The following is a 17,568-nucleotide window of genomic DNA, read 5'->3' on the forward strand; positions in this document are numbered from 1 at the left end:
TTTGAATTTGCATTTTGTCCACTCCTTTATTTATGCTGTTCCCATGAGCTGGTTTTCTGCTTTTTTTTAGTGGGATGCCAGCTTGTAGGAGGTGATCAGAATAGTCAGCTTGTGGCAGTAACCTCTCCTTTATTGTAGTTGTCAGAGCGAGTTTGCCAGGATCAAAGATGGAGAAAGGATTTCTTTTGGGAAATGAATCTTTGCATGGCATTTCCTTTAAGGCTCGTCTTAATCTGATTTAAGATGAAGAACATATCACAGAAGTCTCTGTTATGCTGTTTAGTTCCACATTTACGGAAGAAAGTTCCAAAGATGGAGAGCTGCTCATTTTCCCATGAAAGAGGGAAAATACTGCCTTTTTACTTTTGAAGCAAGGTAAATGAAAGAGAGAATGTTTGGAAATTCCTTCACGAAATAGCAGTAAATGATTTCAACCAGTTTTATTTAAGGTAGATATGCTGCCCTGAGCAAGTAAAACTAGTACAAACCCCAAATTCTGCTTCTTCAGTTTATCATACTTGTTATGCTTATTTAGCATGATTTGGTAGTGATCAGGGCTGTTCTCACAAACTCTTACAGCAGCCTATAAACATGCCAGGTGATGCCATGATATGGCCCAGTGCTCACAGAGCAGCTCCACAGAAAACAATGTCCTTTCCTTCTGCTGATTCCTGGGCCTGCAGCATTCATGATTCCTGAATTTGTCACTTGTGAGCCTACACTGAAGTGTATGGATTCACTTCTTTTCTTCTTTAAAAAAGCTTCAGGTACTGAACATGTTCTATTTTTGAGGTGATACTGAGAACAATGACCCTTAAAATCTCACTAGAGTTTTAATGGAAAAGGCTTTTTGGAAGTGACTTCTGTCAAGACTGCTCTAACTTAACAGTTGAAAGATGATGCAGTGATAGACCACTGGTGCTAATGGCAGGCTTTAGGTTGCCAGCAAAATCTAATAGACATTTAAAACTTCTTTGCTGTTGTGTTTAAAAGATGCCCATGTAAACTTTAGCACAGTTTACCTGCTAGTGTGCTGAAACCAGTCCTAGAACTGTATTTATCAATGGCTGTCTTTGTAGACAGTTTATGTTCTGATGTTTACAGTCCTTTATGCTTTCTGCACTAAACTTAGTGTGGTGGGTTCTTGATTTTAATGTGGAAGCTACTCCAAATATTGCTCTATTGTTATGAATTCAGTCTTGTGGGGACCATAGGAGAGGTAGTGTCTTTTGCACTGTTATGACTTGGGGGGAGAATAAATGTATGAAGTCAAGCTTTTGAGTACACTGAACTTCACCAAAATCAAATGCAGCAGTTCAGGCTTATTTTTCAGTCTTTCTGTCTCTGGTAAATCTGCTCACAGGACTTGACTTGAGGTGCTGCTGGGGCCTTGTTTGGGAAACCATAACCTCAAAGCACAAGTCTTGTATGACTAAAAAATTATCTGTATTGGCTCTATCTGTACTGTTTGACAGATGAAAGGCCTTATTTAGATTCTTCCTTTCTGCTGCCTTGATGGAACCATAAAGTCATCCTCCTTAAACAGGGATGTATGTGCTTTGAAGTAAACAGGGAAGAAAATGATGCTTTAAACAAGGCATTTTTGTTCTTGTAGGAGTTCAGGGAACACAGCGGAAAGAACTGATATTCTGAGTATGAAATACCGTTTTCAAAGGAAAATGTTTGCTTAGAAGATAATATATTAAAATTATGTTGCTAATTCCAGTTAAGAAAATTTTGCAGGGGCCAGGTATAGAGGGAGTACAGGGAGTTAAGTTTTGGTTTTGTAAATCCAAAGAGCAAAGCACAGTTGCCCGATATAACTGTTTCTAGATGAAGTCCTGTCTGTCACCTGTAAAAATAAACCAAAACTTCCCATTTCCTAAGCTGCTCCCTGTGTGACTAAAGTAACTGGGACAAACCAAGCCACTGACATGTAGAAAACTGTAAAAATGTCTGCTTGAGCCTATCCTGTCCTATACACTTGGGCCTGTCCTATACTTTATCTAATGAGGACTTAAAAATGCTTAGTAATAAGCACTTCTATATTAAAATTGAGAGAGAAGCCAGAAATACTCAGTTTCAGCATTAGTCAAGTATATGACCAAAGTCCTGCAATGGTCTTAGAGTAAAGTTGTAAATACTGCATTGTTAATTGAAGTTTGCAGCCATGATGTACTTTAAGGAGGAAAAAGAGAGGGAAGAGGAAAATGCAAGTTCTTCCAAAAACACAGGGTGAAGGTTTTAAGCAGGTTGTAAATTAAGAGTCCTGTGTTGCACTGGGGGTAGTGCTATCTGCAGTCTGCTCAGCAACACCTTTGCAAGAGGCTTAATTTTAATTGTTGCTTTTACCATATTTCTTCCACCCTTTCTTCCATGGGCTGCAGACTATGGAGGAAGAAGGGCAGGGTTTGTAGTGTGAGTAGGATGTAATGTGTGTATTTGTTTGTTAGTGTAGGACACCGTTGATACTCATACAGACATGCAGAAAGGGACGCGAGCATATTGAGGTGGAGTGGATCGGAAGAACAGATAACAGAGAACAGAAAAGATTACGTGTGAGGGAAAGTGAAATACATAGGAAGGCAGACATCCTTATCAGTTATTCTTTCCATATAGAATAAGTCTTCTTCGAATTTTGTTTTGGAAGCGGACGTATATATGTTCTGCTTTGACTGAATTCAGCAGCTAAACATGCTTGCGTGCTACTTATTACCAGAACCCAGGTGAATCATACAGAGCTCTAACATTCTCATTTTTCTAGCTAGTTTACCCACAATGGGAAACATGCCAAGCTTGTTTAGTTTTCAGACTGACAGCTCAATGTTTTTCAGGTTCTGTATTCAGCCTCAGCTGCTTCTGAGCCCTTCCCCAACCTGTTGTAGAAGGAGTGAAGGCATACTGCCTGCTCCTTCCCTGCAGCTGATGGTCCTTCAGTCCTACTGATGGCATCCTTTTTTCAAAGTTCAGTCTACTAAGATGGTTTTGTCAAGAGCTCCCCCTCACTTTCTTTTTTTCTTCTTTCCTTCTGATTTCGCTAATGATCTGGTAAAGGCTTATCATACATTATTTTGTACAAGGCACTGACTGGCTTAAAAGTTACTGTCACTCCTGGCCTCCTGGGACTATTGGAAGTTCTTTTATTGGAGTTGTCTGTTAATGGAGTCTAAGCGCTGCACTTTGTTGCCTACTGCTGTGTTATGTGATCTTCCTGTGAACTTTTGTCCTTGGCTTTAGGATCCTGACATTGCCTAGAAATAGCTCATGGTAATTTTTTTTACATCAGACTGCTCTGTAACCATGAGATCAGTGGTGCAGAAAGACTGTGGTACACAGCACTGTAACTGCAATGCAAATCAGTTCTCATGAAATACGATCTTTATGGACTGGAGGTTTGCAGTGATCACCTAGGTATCTCAGGAGACAGCTTGTTCTTTTTGTGAAACTTGACTTTTGTCCATTTTTTTTAAAAAAAGTAATAAAAGAAAAAGTAAGCGTTCCTCAATAAGACTTTATCTTCCTCTAACAGTCAAAATGAAACTAGTGAGCTAATGTCAGTGTATGGAATGAGGCTTATTTTTAAAACTTCCTTTTTTTTTGTCTTGACTGTATTCCAGATATGTATGCTTATCTTCATACCTCCAGAAGATATGGCGAGTGTTTGATAGATAACTCTAAACTTGATAAACTTCCTTTGAACTTTTTCTTGTCTCAATACTTGAATTAAATGTCATTGTGTATATGTATGTGTACTGGAGGAAAGGACAGGCTAAGAAACACATCCTTTCTTAAGAAGGCATTTTTAAATGACTTGTGCAGTGTAAGTGTTAAATATATGAATAATTTAATTACTCTTAAATATAGTCAAGCCACTCTATACTTATGACAAACCTCTTTGGTGTCTTGTTCTGTCTTTAGTTTTTCCTCTCTCCTTCTGTGTCCCTAGATATGACTCTTGAGGCTGAAGTAGGATATTGAGGTTCCTCTTTCGTGGGCCAGTTTGTTCCGTAAACAGAAAAGTAAATGGCTGGCTGGCTGCTTTTTTAGCAGGAAGTGTATATTGCCTTAGAGATTTGTCTGAGTTTACTGAGATTAACAGCCATGCTGATCACTTGGAAATAGCAGTGAAATACAATAACCATGATTGAATTTCTTCTATTGTGTTAATGGTAGAGGGGAGTGCTATGAAATACTGAACTATCAGGTAGCATTAGAATTCTGCCCCCTTTTTTAGTATAATGTTTGTGGTTTACAGTGGCGTATACTTTTTGACATTCTTGTTACATAGATACTTAAGCTTTATAACAATACTTGACGTAGTCATCTAGTCTTCTGGCAAATAATCACTTTCAGTGTGGAGTAGTTCCTCACAGATATTGGACACAGGTCACCTTTGTGACTACAGAGGAGCAAAATTAAATCTACCTGTTTATCCAAAGCCAGTAAATCAGCTGCTTCTGATTCAAGGAAATGAGTAGCAGAACTTCTGGCAGAAAGTTTATAGACTGGAATAAATGTTTCTTGGTTGTCTTGGGTGGTTAAAATAAGTGTCAGCTGGTTCTTGGGTGTTAAAGGACATGATACTGTGCTAGTGGATTTGGGTTTCTTCCTGTACTTGCCTTTGATATGTTTTTTTGAGCTGATGCTCTGTGTGATATGTTTGAAATCTAAGTGCAGCTTTTATATAATGAATTTTCTTTTTTCTTTGTTGGTTTGGGCACCTATACATCACTTTTTCCTGTATCATCTGTTTGAGAGATTCCTGTTAAGGTCTCAAAAGTATCACAGAAGTGATTTATCATCCTTCGCATTACTTTTGATATCAGTGCTGTGCCATACAGTCAGATTTTTCTGTTAAAAAGAGACGTGAGAAAAGTCATACTTTATATTTGAGTTGTAAGCACACAGTTGTGTGAGGAAAACCTTGATACTTTTTATTGGATTTTTTTTTTTTTACTAGATTTAGCCTTTTTAAGTCCTAATATACTTAGAAATATGTTCTTCGACCAATGGTCTTCTAAAAACCTTAAGAGAGAGCATTGCTGAGCATGAATAATCTTAAAATACTGAAAGAAATTTTATATCTGCTGCCTTCCCAGAAGTACTATGCATCACCCAGTAAAAATAGATTTGTGATGATATAGTAGTAACAACATTCTCAGTGTAGAAGTTGTTCCCTTTGGAGTGGCACATGGGAGACTGGCAGCTCTGTGGGTAGGGATGTGAGCAGGAGAAAGCAATATCAGTTGCATTTTTGGAATAGTTGCTTTGATGCTGAACCTGGGAAATCATGAGATGACTTTTAACCAAATCCCTGGTATTCTGGAAATTTACTTTCTTCTCCATGGAATTTTTCCTTAAAAGGTCAGTACTTAAACTCCCTAGCGGCATTTCTAATACACTTTTAGAACAACTTGCTCTTTAAACTTGGCAGAGACAAGTAGCTGCTGCTCTTGGAAGTTGTCTACTGCTTTCCCTAGCTGGCAACTTTTCCTGTTGTTTTCCTCTTCCCTTTTGTGTCTGGTAGTTGATGATATTTGTTCTTTATGTAACAGGGAAGCTGTTTCCTCCACTCCATATTAGAACAAAGTTTGATTTTTATTTTGATTTCTGAGACACTTCTCCCCTCCAGCTGCTTAAAACAGCATGGGTGCCACCCAGAGCTGCGTGTTTGTTTTTTTTTTTCTTGCTTTATAAATATCTGCACAGCCTTAAGTAATAAATGATTGTCTTCTCCTTATATGTTCATAGTGAATGAGATTATTAATACTGTGGTTACCAACACATGTATGGAGGATTAAGGAATAAATATCTTGAGGACAAAAAAATTAATTGTGGAGTCAAAGAATTTGAAATTGGATTTCTTGAATTAATTCAGTAGCTTAGCATCAGATTTGTTCTCTTTTGTCATGGAATTTTTGACATTGTAAATTCTCCATGTAGGATATAATACAGTAATTCCTGCATTGATTGCTGTTTGGATTAGAGTGTTTTCCAGGTTGTGTCATGGATAGCTTTGTTTTCTTGGTTCAAAGCATCTCTAAGACAAATGCAGATTTTTTGTAAACTGTTTGTGCACTTGATTGCAATGAGGACATGGTGGTGTGATGAGCTTTCTTCTTTGAAAAGGATTGACATTTCCTATGCTCCATTCTAGTTTTTTTAATGGAGCTCATATATCTCAAGAGAAGGTGAAGCCAACTTTCTGAATCCAAGGGTTTATTAAATGCTACTTTGACATGTTTTCTATGGTATGGTCTTGATAATCTATGCCTTGTCTAAGATTAATCCCTCTGTTGCCCCGGAGTACTCTTGTACGTTATTTCTCTCTACCCTAAATAAACTATTTAAGAATTCATAGTTAGACATAAGTAAAAATTCTTGACATGTGGAAAAGCGGCCAAATTAGTTTTTTCTGAGGCATGAACTGCTTTGTTTTATGGGATCCTTTAGCAGCTTTTAGTGAGTATTGTTAGTTTCCAAATTGATGATACATGTGATGTTCCTGTGAATTCACTTATGCCCTAAGCTAAGGTCCAAGGTGGTGGTGCGCTTTATCCGTGGAAATTATCTGCAAATTTATTTCCTGTGAATAATAATAAATTGATATTGCTATTATTTAAGCTTTCCTGCTTCTTTCTAATCCACCCCCACCTCGAATAAAAGCCCAAGAACCCAAACCTAACAATCTGACATTCGGTACATTCATTTATTTTTTAACAAATAGCTGTACCATGCCTTCATACACTAAAAATGTAAAAATTCTTTCCCTTCTATGAACTTACTGTACTCTTCTTTGTTTATGCTTTCTTTCTGTCATGTACACAAACAGTTCAAAACATGGAAAAACTTAGAACATTTCAAAAATCAGCAGATGAGGAAAGATAATGACTAACAGTTATGGATGACATTCTTGTGGTACTTTAAATTTTACTCAGAGTAAAGCAATTTTCCACAGTGTTAAACTGAGGTATTTGAGCTTGGAGGAGCCACCTTATCCCACTGTATGTACATTTTTGGAATGTTGCCCTTTGGGTAGGTCATGATGGCCAGACAGTGATTCTGGATATGGCTCTGGCTCCCACAGCAATGTTAGTAGCTTTCTGGAGGACACTTAGTCAATTCATAGGCCAACTAAATTACAGTTACTACCTGTAAGGTAGCAATAGGAGAAGAATGCATTTTTCCTGGGTTAATACTGGGGTCAAGACTGTTACATATTGTGGTACACTACCTGGACAGTGGAAAGAAGGGCATCTCAAGAAAGTTTGTGGATGATACTAAGTGGGGTGAGAAACAGCTGATAAGGGTAGGGTAGGGTAGGGTAGGGTAGGGTAGGGTAGGGTAGGGTAGGGTAGGGTAGGGTAGGGATGGTCTTCAGAAGGACCTTGTCAGGCTGGAAAAATGGATTTGGATTCTTTGGATCATGCAGTTTATCAAGGGAAAATTAAAGTTTTAGTATTTGTCTGGAACATCTCTGTGCAATAGTACTGGCTGGTCGTTGGAGAGCAGTGCTGCAGAAAAGGACATGCGGAGCTGATAACAAGAGGAATGTGAGTCGGCAGTGTGCCCTTGTGGTGAAACGGAACCAACTACAGCAAACCAAGGAAAGTGAGTATTTCAGGGATGGTTCTACACCTGTCAAACCACATCTGAAGTATTGTGTGCAGTTCTGGGCTCCCTGGAAGGAAGATACTGATGAACTAGACTGTTCTCAGAGTTAGCACAAGAGGCAACAGATGCAACTGTAACAAAGGAAATTCCAACTACGCAGCAGGGAAAGAAAAATTTGGCAGCAGAGTGGTCAAATGCTGGAAGAGGTGCCCAGATGGCCTCTGGGATCTTCATCCTTAAAGGCACTAAGACCTCAGCTGCCAGGGCCTTTAGCAACTTGATCTAAGCTGGCTCTGCTCTGAGCAGGGCATTGGACCAGATGACCCTAGAGGTTCCTTTGAAACTGTGTTACTGTGCGGACCAGGTAGGGGAGAGAGTGGCTTGAACCACACAGAGGCTGACAATGTATGTTGGATCTGCTGTTGTGATCTACAGATATTCCTGTAAGCCTGTAGATGCCTGAACGCTTAGCTGAAAATATAAATGGCACAAAGCATACAGAATTTTTCCTTCCCTTTTCTTTGTTCTTACATCAGTAATATGCACTAACACTTAGGGCAGTGAATGTCTTGCAGCAGTAGGACAATAAGAATATGTATTATAGGAGGGGCTGCACTGAAGAAGCCTTTACTGATATAGTCTTTGTCATTGGCTGCTATTTTATCTAAGGGAGATAATGTAGTTCTGTTTGCCTCCTGCAGAAAATAAGCACAAACTTCTGTGGCTTGGATACCAAAAGAAGCCATGCAGAGTGTTCAGTTCATGGTTTGTTCTCCCTCTAGTCCAGCACCTTAGCTGCAAGAACTTTTGTTGAATTGATTGCCCAGCTTCAGGGATCTGCTTTGAAAGTCTTTTATGAGAATATCATCATACACACAAATAGTTTCAGTTACTGAAGAGGTAAAAAGTCATCATGTCCACCCTTACCCCACCCCCCATCTCAAGGTTGATAGAAGGGCTTAACATCTATTCTGACAAATGCTTAGGACATGTTTCAATACCATAAATGTGTTTGAGTCCAGTGCAGAACAAATAATAATTGGAAAAGGCAAAGCTGACCTGGTGTTTCATTTTGTTTTGGTTTTTTTTTTTCTGGTTTGTAAAGGCTTTTATTTATTTTTGTTAAAGGTATGAGCGTAGAACATGGAGCTCTTCGGACTGCAGTATGTCTTGCCATGTGCAACTGATTTTGAAGTCATGATGAGGATGTCCAAAACCATAAAAAGATTACCAAGCAGCTAAAGAATAAGTAGCAATGTTTACAGTCTAAAATAGTGAGTCAGAGTCATGGGTGTATGTAGCCATGGACTTGGCAAAATGCAGGGCAGCTATTCAGAATCTGCAGTAAAGGGAGAGAGAACCAAATTACTAAGTGGGTATCATTTTAAACATTTTTTTAGTGACGTTTATCACTTAAACAGCTCTGTATTTAAAAACAAATTACAAAAAAAAATCCAGTGTGTATTCGAATAATAATGTAGATAGTATGAAAGTTTTGACATGAAGTAAACTTGAGTAAAAAGCTTTTGTGCTTGTTTTAGCTCTGTGGGCTATTTCCAGTTTACTTGGCTCTTGCTGCATGAAAGTCTTGTGTGCTGCCACTGCTGATGAATATAATTTACAATTTTAATTCAGAGGGGTGTGTACAGAATGTACAAGTGTAAGGACAATGAGATGTTAGCAACCTGATGTGATTGGACCGTGTTAACTGTGCGGGGCTTGGCTTGTTTATAGACTTAAAAAACAACCAACCAGCCGCTCACCCACCCACCCCCAGCTCTCCTCACCTTCTCTGAAATGGAAACAAACTTTTGTGCTTATGTACACATCAGTGTTCTCTAGCAGCTCCTCTTTTCCTTTAGCTTTCTTGCTTGCAACCCTGTGAGCCAACTGATGGACTGGATGAGCTTCAGTTTTTGTTATAAAAATTTTCTGTTTAAGGAGTTTCTCTTCTTTCCTTATTGGCTATTCTACTGGAATTTGATGTTGAGTAGGCGAGTCTAAAATTCTGCAAAGCCACTGTTTCCAGAATACCTGAGGCTTTGTCCTTTGGCTGTGACATAGTGTATGACCAACCAAATCTCAAAAGGGAATGCTCATTCCTCTTGGTTGTTTATTAAAAAAAAACAAAACAAAACCAAACTAAACAAACAACAACCAAAAAAAACCCCGAGTATAATAAAGCATAGCTGTTGTTTTGTTAGTTTGTGGAAATGGGATAGTCTGTGGTGTGAATATGGAAAAATTCCTCTGAACACACGTAACATTTTTGCTTATTTTTGGGTTAGAGGTTGGTAGTCTTCCGAAAATAGAGGTCTTCAGCAGGCTTTAGTTTCAATATTCAGTGAAGATATACGCTGTGAAAGAGGGAAAGGAAAATAGCAAGAATGTTTACCAGCATGTACTCTACTTACGCAGGCTTCCTGTGTATCCCAAGAGAACTTCTTAGATCTTTCTGCTCCCAAGTCTAAACAACATAATGCCTCACATCTCCAGAGAGATTGCTGAGGAAGACAGTAAGGCTTCTTGTGGTTTGCAGTGTCCTCATAGTCTAAATAACTGTGATTGTAGTCTCCTTCAGCTATTTCTTCAGAATTTCCTGAGCTCTGGGTGAAAACAAGATAGTTGAATTTTCCTTTCTAAAATCAAATTTTGAGCAGCCTTTCCCTCCTGTCAATGATAGTGTTTGTGGCTGCCAGCTGCTGCTTTAGAGGGAGGTGTACAAAAGGTATATTGTGTTCAGAGGAACACACAATCAGTTTGGCAGTTTCTGCTGCTTCCATGTTGTGTTGAGTCAGATGAAGTATTCATATCCATTTTTAGTGTCACTTTCATAAATTACAAATATGGATGCTTTTGGTTTAACAACTGAGTGTCTTAAACTTGGATGTGCTAAATCTTACCTGAATTGAGGAGTTGATGCATTTTGGGGATTATTTGTTTGGGATCAGGTAGGACTGAATTGAAAATCTGTTTCAGGGTGCTTCCAGATCACATTAACATCTCTACTTGTTAATGGAATAAAGTGACTATCTATCTAAATCTGAAACTTGTTAAACTGGAGATTTTGCTTCATTATGTCCCATCATACTATGGGATTGCCTTAAAATTAGATTACAATTTACTGAAACAACTGACTCACTGAAGAGAGAAAAAACATCACTGTCTTAAGTGCAGCCTTAATTATTTGTCATTAAAAAAGCTTATAAGTTTAAATAAAATAATAGAAGTTTTACTAAATGGCAGAGTATTATATTATGTGATACAGTGCTACTGTATTCTAGGTAATTGCGGTCCAGATGAGGAAGTGCTCTTTATAGACTGTTAGATGCAGGTGTTTTCCAGTCAATGACAGCAATTGCTCCTAATGGTTGCAGTGCTGAAACCAAATATAACTCTGCAAAATGAAAGGCAGCATCTTTGTAGTGTTTTCATTAATTTCTGTTAAAATATTTCTTCTTTCTATAACCTGATATTGCAGGAAGAAAAGGAATGTCAAAATGCACTGTATCTGCTGTTAAAGTGGCTGGGTGTTGGTAGAGGTAACGTGACCAAAGGTATCATTATAATTCAGCATGGCTTCAGCATTTGAAAGGAAGGTTGAGGAGGGTTTCTGTATGAGATAGTTGATGATGTTAGAGCTGATGATGTTTGAATTCCATTTTCTCTGGGAATATTGAAGATTTTAGTCCAAATAGTAGTTAGGAGTGAATGAGAATGTGGTTGACTTATGCTAGTAGCATCAGATGTCTTACTAGTGAAGAACAATTAATAAACAATTCACAGATTCATTAGCTGAACTGTCTGACTGCACTGTATTTTTCTTTCCATTCTGTTAGGCTGAGATGCATACATTTGGTGATGTAGTGTTCTCACAGCCATCTTCCCAGGAGAGACTAGGCATACCAACTATGCTTCAGTGCTGAGCACTGGACTATGTATTCTCCTATTATTTCTTCTGTTCATGTATCTGTAGAACTGTTTTCTTGATCCTTAAAGGACAATTTTCTGAAATACAGATTTTCACACTTGCAGAAATAATGTATGGTCCCCTTCTCATGTAAGCTCATACTGCTTCCTGTTTATTAAAAAAAAAAAACAACAGTTTGAGGAAGAAGTACTCCAGTGGAGCCCTCCTAGTGTAGCTGTTTGAAAGGCACTGCTTTGCAGGAACGCTTAGCATGTGTGGTGCAATTAATTTTGACTTTACAAGCATTTATCCATTTGTTTTTCTGCTTTGCACTATGTTTGTATCTTACTGATCTGAAAACCAAGAAAATCTTCAGTAGTTTCTCAAAATAACACAGAAAAACCCCAAGCCCTCAAAATATTGCATCTTTTTATTTGCTTAATTTTGTCACATTTTTATTATTTCTAACTTATCCCAATATGAGGGCTGTAAGACTATTTCATGTGGTACCTCAGATTTGTTATAATTATTCTTCTCTTCCATGAGATGGAACTTATAATACATTAAGAGATAATGATACTACCTGTTTTTTTCAAGTAATCTTTTTGTACAGCTGATGCCTATGAGTTGTGCTTATAAAAGGATTCACACATTACAACTTCAAAGGAAGAAGTCTGCCTGAAAGAGGCAGTTAGTTAAATACAGTGGTTTGTATGACATGGCTTACACCTCATGTCTTTGGAAGTCTGTTGAAATCGGCTTATCTTTCTGTATGTAACATAGCTGAAATGAGCAGTGGAATATTTAATGGACTCCTAAAGAAGCTGAAGGCCTGGGTAGTGTGACAGGTGAGTATCTGACTGTCTAGAAAACTTTCTAAAGAAAATTGCTGATATCGTGGTTGGGGTTGGAAGAGACCTCTGGAGATCATCTGGTCCACCCCCTCGGCCAAATTAGGTTCACCTACAGCAGGTTGCACAGGAATGTGTCCAGACGGGTTTTGAATATCTCCAGAGAAGGAGAATCCACAGCTTCCCTGGGCAGCCTGTTCCAATGCTCTGTCGCCATCACAATAAAGACATTTTTCCTCATGTTCAGGTAGAACTTCCTGTGTTTCAGTTTGTGTTCCATTGCCCCTTGTCCTGTTGCTGAAAAGAGTCTGGCCCCGTTCTCCTGACACGTGGGGTTGTTCCTCTGTATGTGCAGGACTCCGCACTTCCCCTTGTTGAACTTCATTAGGTTCCTCTCTGTCCAGCTTTTCAACCTGTCCAGGTCGCACTGAACAGCAGCACAACCTTCCAGTGTATCAGCCATTCCTCCCAGTTTTGCTGAGGGTACCCTCTGTCCCCCAACAGGTCATTGATGAATATGTTGAACAAGACTAGGCCGAGTACTGGCCCCTGGGGAACACTGCTAGCCGCAGGCTTACAACTAGACTCTGCACTGCCCATTACAAACCTCTGAGCTGCCATTGAGCCACAATAAATCACAATCAATCCACCTCACTGTCCGCAAATCTAAATAACACTTGCTAAGCCTACCTATAAGGATGTTATGGGAGAAAGTGTTAAAAGCCTTGCTGAAGTCAACACCATGGGATCTTGTCATAAGGGTTTTTTAACGTGACATGCTAGAAAATGTCAAGGTTTTTATTCATAGGATCATAGAATCATTAGGTTGGAAAAGACCTTAGAGATCATCAACTCCAACCATACCTGTCTACTGCTAAATCATGTCCCCAAGCACCTCACCTACCCACCTTTTAAACACCTCTGGGTATGGTGACTCAACCACCTCCCTGGGCAGCCAGTTCCAGTGCTTGATAACCCTTTCTGTGAAGAAATTTTTTCCTAATGTCCAATCTAAACTTCCCTTGATGCAGCTTGAGGCCATTTCTGCTTGAAAAATTTTTAATACCACTTCAGTAATGTAATAGTTAACACATACAGGAGTCAGAATGTTTTGGCAGGCACTGCTTACATATTTCTATGCTGAATTTTGCATGGCTCAAACGTAGCAGAAGAATGCTTGGAGACCTGCCTAAGTTGGGTATAAAAACCCTAAAGATGAGAAGCAAAAATGAAAGAGCACCCAATGCAAATTATAAGATGTCATGTTTTATGGGTTTCCCTGTACTGGAAGATAACAAATAACTGTGCTAGACAGTTCAATACTATGAAGGCCCTGGGGAGATCTTTTAGCAGCCTTCCAGTACCTGAAGGGGGCCTACAAGAAAGCTGGGGAGGGACTTTTTACCAGCGCATAGGACGAGGTGGAATGGCTTTAAATTGGAAGGGGGAAGATTTGGATTAGACAGTAGGAAGAAATTCTTCCCAGTGAGGGTGTTGAGGCACTGGCACAAGTTGCCCAGGGAAGTTGTGGATGCCCCCTCCCTGGAAGTGTTCAAGGACAGGTTGGATTGTGCCTTAAGCCTCCTGATCTGCTGGGACGTGTCTCTGCCCATGGCAGGGGGGTGGAACTGGTTAATCTTTAAGGTCCCTTCCAACCCAAAGCATTGTATGATTGTATGAGAAGAGTAATGAGATTACAAGTAGAAGCAACTTATGCAATTTTTTTATCTGAATTTATTCATGTGTTTCTAATTCTGCACAAATTAGAACACAGAATTGCTCCTCTACATTAAATGACAGACATTCTGAATTGCAAGAACTGCCCATTATTTTCTTAAGAAACAAGTATTCTTTAAAAACTCTTAAATATATCTAGAATGTAGCTTATATAGCAAAGGTCTTTTCCACCCTAGGGATTCTATGATTCTGTGATGTGGAATAGAACATAGCTATGGAGTTCTACTTATTGATGGCACTGAGTCAAGTGAATCTTGACCCGTAAGGATTTTATTTCTTTTTTAAGAAATCTTTTCTTTGACTTGAGTGCCCACTCACGCAATTGGCTGTTAATATGTGTTGAAATATTTCTTGTTGCTTATTTCCTGAGTTATGTCAGTGAGTTATGAAATTTAGAACTTCCTTTTTTATATAAAGAGTTGATAATGTTCATTCTATGCCCAGTTTGAGGACTGTCTTCTAGATGAGTTACATGCATGCAGACGTTGGAATGTAAGGAGTTCTGGTTGCCGTAATGATATATTTATATAAGGCATGGGTAGCTGTAAGTAGACATCTCTTTTTTTTTTTTTTGATAGCTTACTGTCTTTGAAGTAAATTTATTACCTGTGGGAGAGTGTCTGAAATGTTTGAAAAGAAAGTTTTTTTGTCCTGTAGCTGATACAGGCGTCTCTTAAAGAATTGGAAGACAGCAGGAGTCCAATGAGTTCCCTGGTAGCCTGTGGTAAAGCTTGTCTATGCAGAAGTGCATTCTCTAGTCTAGATTTAGCTTTTCTGCTAATATTAACAAGAAGGTATGTTTCTTGCTGCCATTGAGGAGGGAGAAGTTGCCTTTCAGTGTCTGAGCGCAGTTTCAAGGAACTAAATTCTCATTGCTTTAGTGAGCAGCAGCAGATACAGCATACAAGTGGATTGATCCAAAGCAGCTATCCCTGCAATGAGAAGTTGAATCTTGTGACCTTACTCGTAACACACGATGCATTTATGTTCAAATTTGAACTTATTTTCTGACACTTTCATAACCTTTCCTTCCTATTTTTCTATCACATACAGTCTGAGACTTGTGATGATTTCTGAAACTGTGGATGGGAGGGAAGTGGTGCATGTCACTAAAGCCCACCCATATTGTAAGCTATCAGCGCATCACTAAATGTTTGCTTTCTTGGCAATTAAGGTATAAAATTTAGATAGTACTTAGATTTATTACAATGCCTATATTCTAACTGCTTAAAATAAGTACAGGCAGATGGGATGGAGAGTATTTCACTGTAGAGTATATATACACTATGTATACACTTTTGCACTATATTAGTTGGGGGATGTAGAAATGCTGTTTGATATCCATCCCTGTTTATACTGCATGGCTTTGAGCTCTGTGAGTTCACCAGCTCTATAGCAAAGACAATCAAAACTTCAGAAGTGTTTCCAAACCTTTTTTGGGTGAGAAAGATCAATGTATTATTTCTGCTTTGTACATATATATGTCAATCATTACTCATTTCCCAGAATGTGTAAGAGTCTTTCTTTGTCGGTATGGATTTATTTAAGTGGTTTATTTTTTCCTTATTCTTATATGTAGTAAGTACTTGTGCAATTAAAGACAAACTATGAGAAGTCTAGATCTTTCAAGGTGTTGGAGTGACCTGTGTGCTAATGTTCTTCCCTGGCCCCTTGTAGCAAAGAAATAAAATCCATGAAATATATGGCTCCCTCTTTGTTGTGTGCTAATAATAATAATACAAAGCTCCATCATATTTTTACTGCTGTACAGTAATAGGCTTGATGGGGCCTATAACTTATATTGAAAATGACCCGTGGTTTTGTCCTGTATGCCTTTAAAGCCACATATCTGTCATGAGTCCACCTGGAAGCCCCAAGTGTGACCAAGTCCCCCAGTACTCCACAGACTGTTCTAAATAGTCTCTGCTAAAACTGGTTGCTCATATTCATGGGAGGAGGTAGGCTGCAAAGAGAACTTTGAGCCATTGACATACATGCAAAATAAAACTGAGAATATTTTGAGTGACTCCAGTGGAACACGTAAGTGCTGTTGGCCTACATGGTACTGTAAATTTGGGTTGTAATAAAGTTAACTCACTTGTGTTAGCTGGCATGGGAAGATAAGTGGGATTTTTAGGTTTTGTTGGTGTGGTCTTGGCAGCTACTAGTAAATCCTGTGATACTGCTTTTCCTTCTGCTTGGCAGTTGAGCTGTTGGCTGTGGACATGGATGGGGCATGCTCCGCAACTGCCTGATCAAATTATCTGATCCTGGTTTCATTAGACTACTTAACTGCTGGTTGATCTGTTGACTTGCTGAAGGAGCTTCAGGTTAGGGAAAAGCAAAGTGGTTTGTAAAATTAATCTGTTACTTGGTGAGAAAACGGTTACAAACTGCTTGGAAAAGCGTTTGTGTTGGATCGAACACAGGTGTTTCTAGATCTTGTAAATCTGTGGCAAAGTGTTGTCTGCCAAGATTGGAGACAAATTTAAATCAAATCAATTCTAATTATGTGAGTGGGTCTGCCAAATGCATTTTAAGAATTCTTTGGGTTCTCTGTCACTAATAGATTATCCACCTGCAATGGGTCAAAGCACAAGAATGCTGATGTAATATTTAGTACAGTTCAAATACCACCATTTGTGCTATACCTCAGATTACCTCTATGAAGCATAAGTTAAAGTTCTGGCATCATAAGAACTTTTTCTTTCCAAGTTTGACTGATGAAGTATGAGAACTTCCTGTATCTGCATGGAGGAGACTAGCACACGGAATACACGTGACATCTTGAATTATGGCATAGTTTCTCTACATCCCCTTATTCTTCTACTGTTTATGGTTTTTATTGAAGCACACTTTATAGAGGAGGAAATGTAGAGGCTATTCTTCAAGAGGCACCATGTCTGTCTTTTGTTTACAAATCCTGTCGGGAATTGTCCAAACCAGCGTAGAAGAGCAGTCTTCCAATTCTCATCCAGACTCTTTAGTAAAGCCTAAGGAGAAAGGAAAGCCCCGTGGCCACAGTTTTGACCCATGTGCTATTCTGCTTTTATTGGGATCTCAACTGGTAAATAAAGAGCACAGAACAATGCTTCTGGGGTTGGGCTCTCCCCTAGAGCTGGTTTTAGTCTTGCATTGCTCAGAACCACATCCAAAGAACTGTCTGTGATATCTCTTTGAGCCTTGTATGTCTGAGCTTCGTCTGGCTCAGTTGTCAGATGCTGAATGTCAAACCTAGGAGGCTGCTGCTTTTCCATGGAAACGCACTGTGCAATTGCAGAAATAATCAGGCATGTCTGATGGTTGCTGTGCCCTTTTGTTGGATGCTTCTAGACACTAAACTGAATTGTCCTACCTTGACAAACTGAGTTTTCAACTGAAAATCTAGCCCTGCTTTCATTATCCCTCTTAGTTTTTTGTTTTGTTTTCTTTTACTTTGTTGTTTGTTTTTTATTT

At 38.9% G+C, this 17,568-nt stretch overlaps 1 protein-coding gene across 1 annotated transcript in view; it reads left to right on the forward strand.

Moving 5' to 3' along the window:
• Nucleotides 1-11,547, forward strand: part of LOC128852012 (uncharacterized) — a 48,455-nt gene extending 36,908 nt beyond the window's left edge. Inside the window, exons 3-4 of the mRNA XM_054065087.1 lie at nt 7,489-7,611; nt 11,096-11,547. Of these exons, the coding sequence (XP_053921062.1) occupies nt 7,489-7,611; nt 11,096-11,154 (182 nt within the window). The 3' untranslated portion in view covers nt 11,155-11,547. The remainder of the gene's footprint in view (nt 1-7,488; nt 7,612-11,095) is intronic.
• The last annotated feature ends 6,021 nt before the right edge of the window (nt 11,548-17,568 follow it).

The sequence above is a fragment of the Cuculus canorus genome, chromosome 1 (genome assembly GCF_017976375.1).
Source record: "Cuculus canorus isolate bCucCan1 chromosome 1, bCucCan1.pri, whole genome shotgun sequence".
Lineage (NCBI taxonomy): Eukaryota > Metazoa > Chordata > Aves > Cuculiformes > Cuculidae > Cuculus > Cuculus canorus.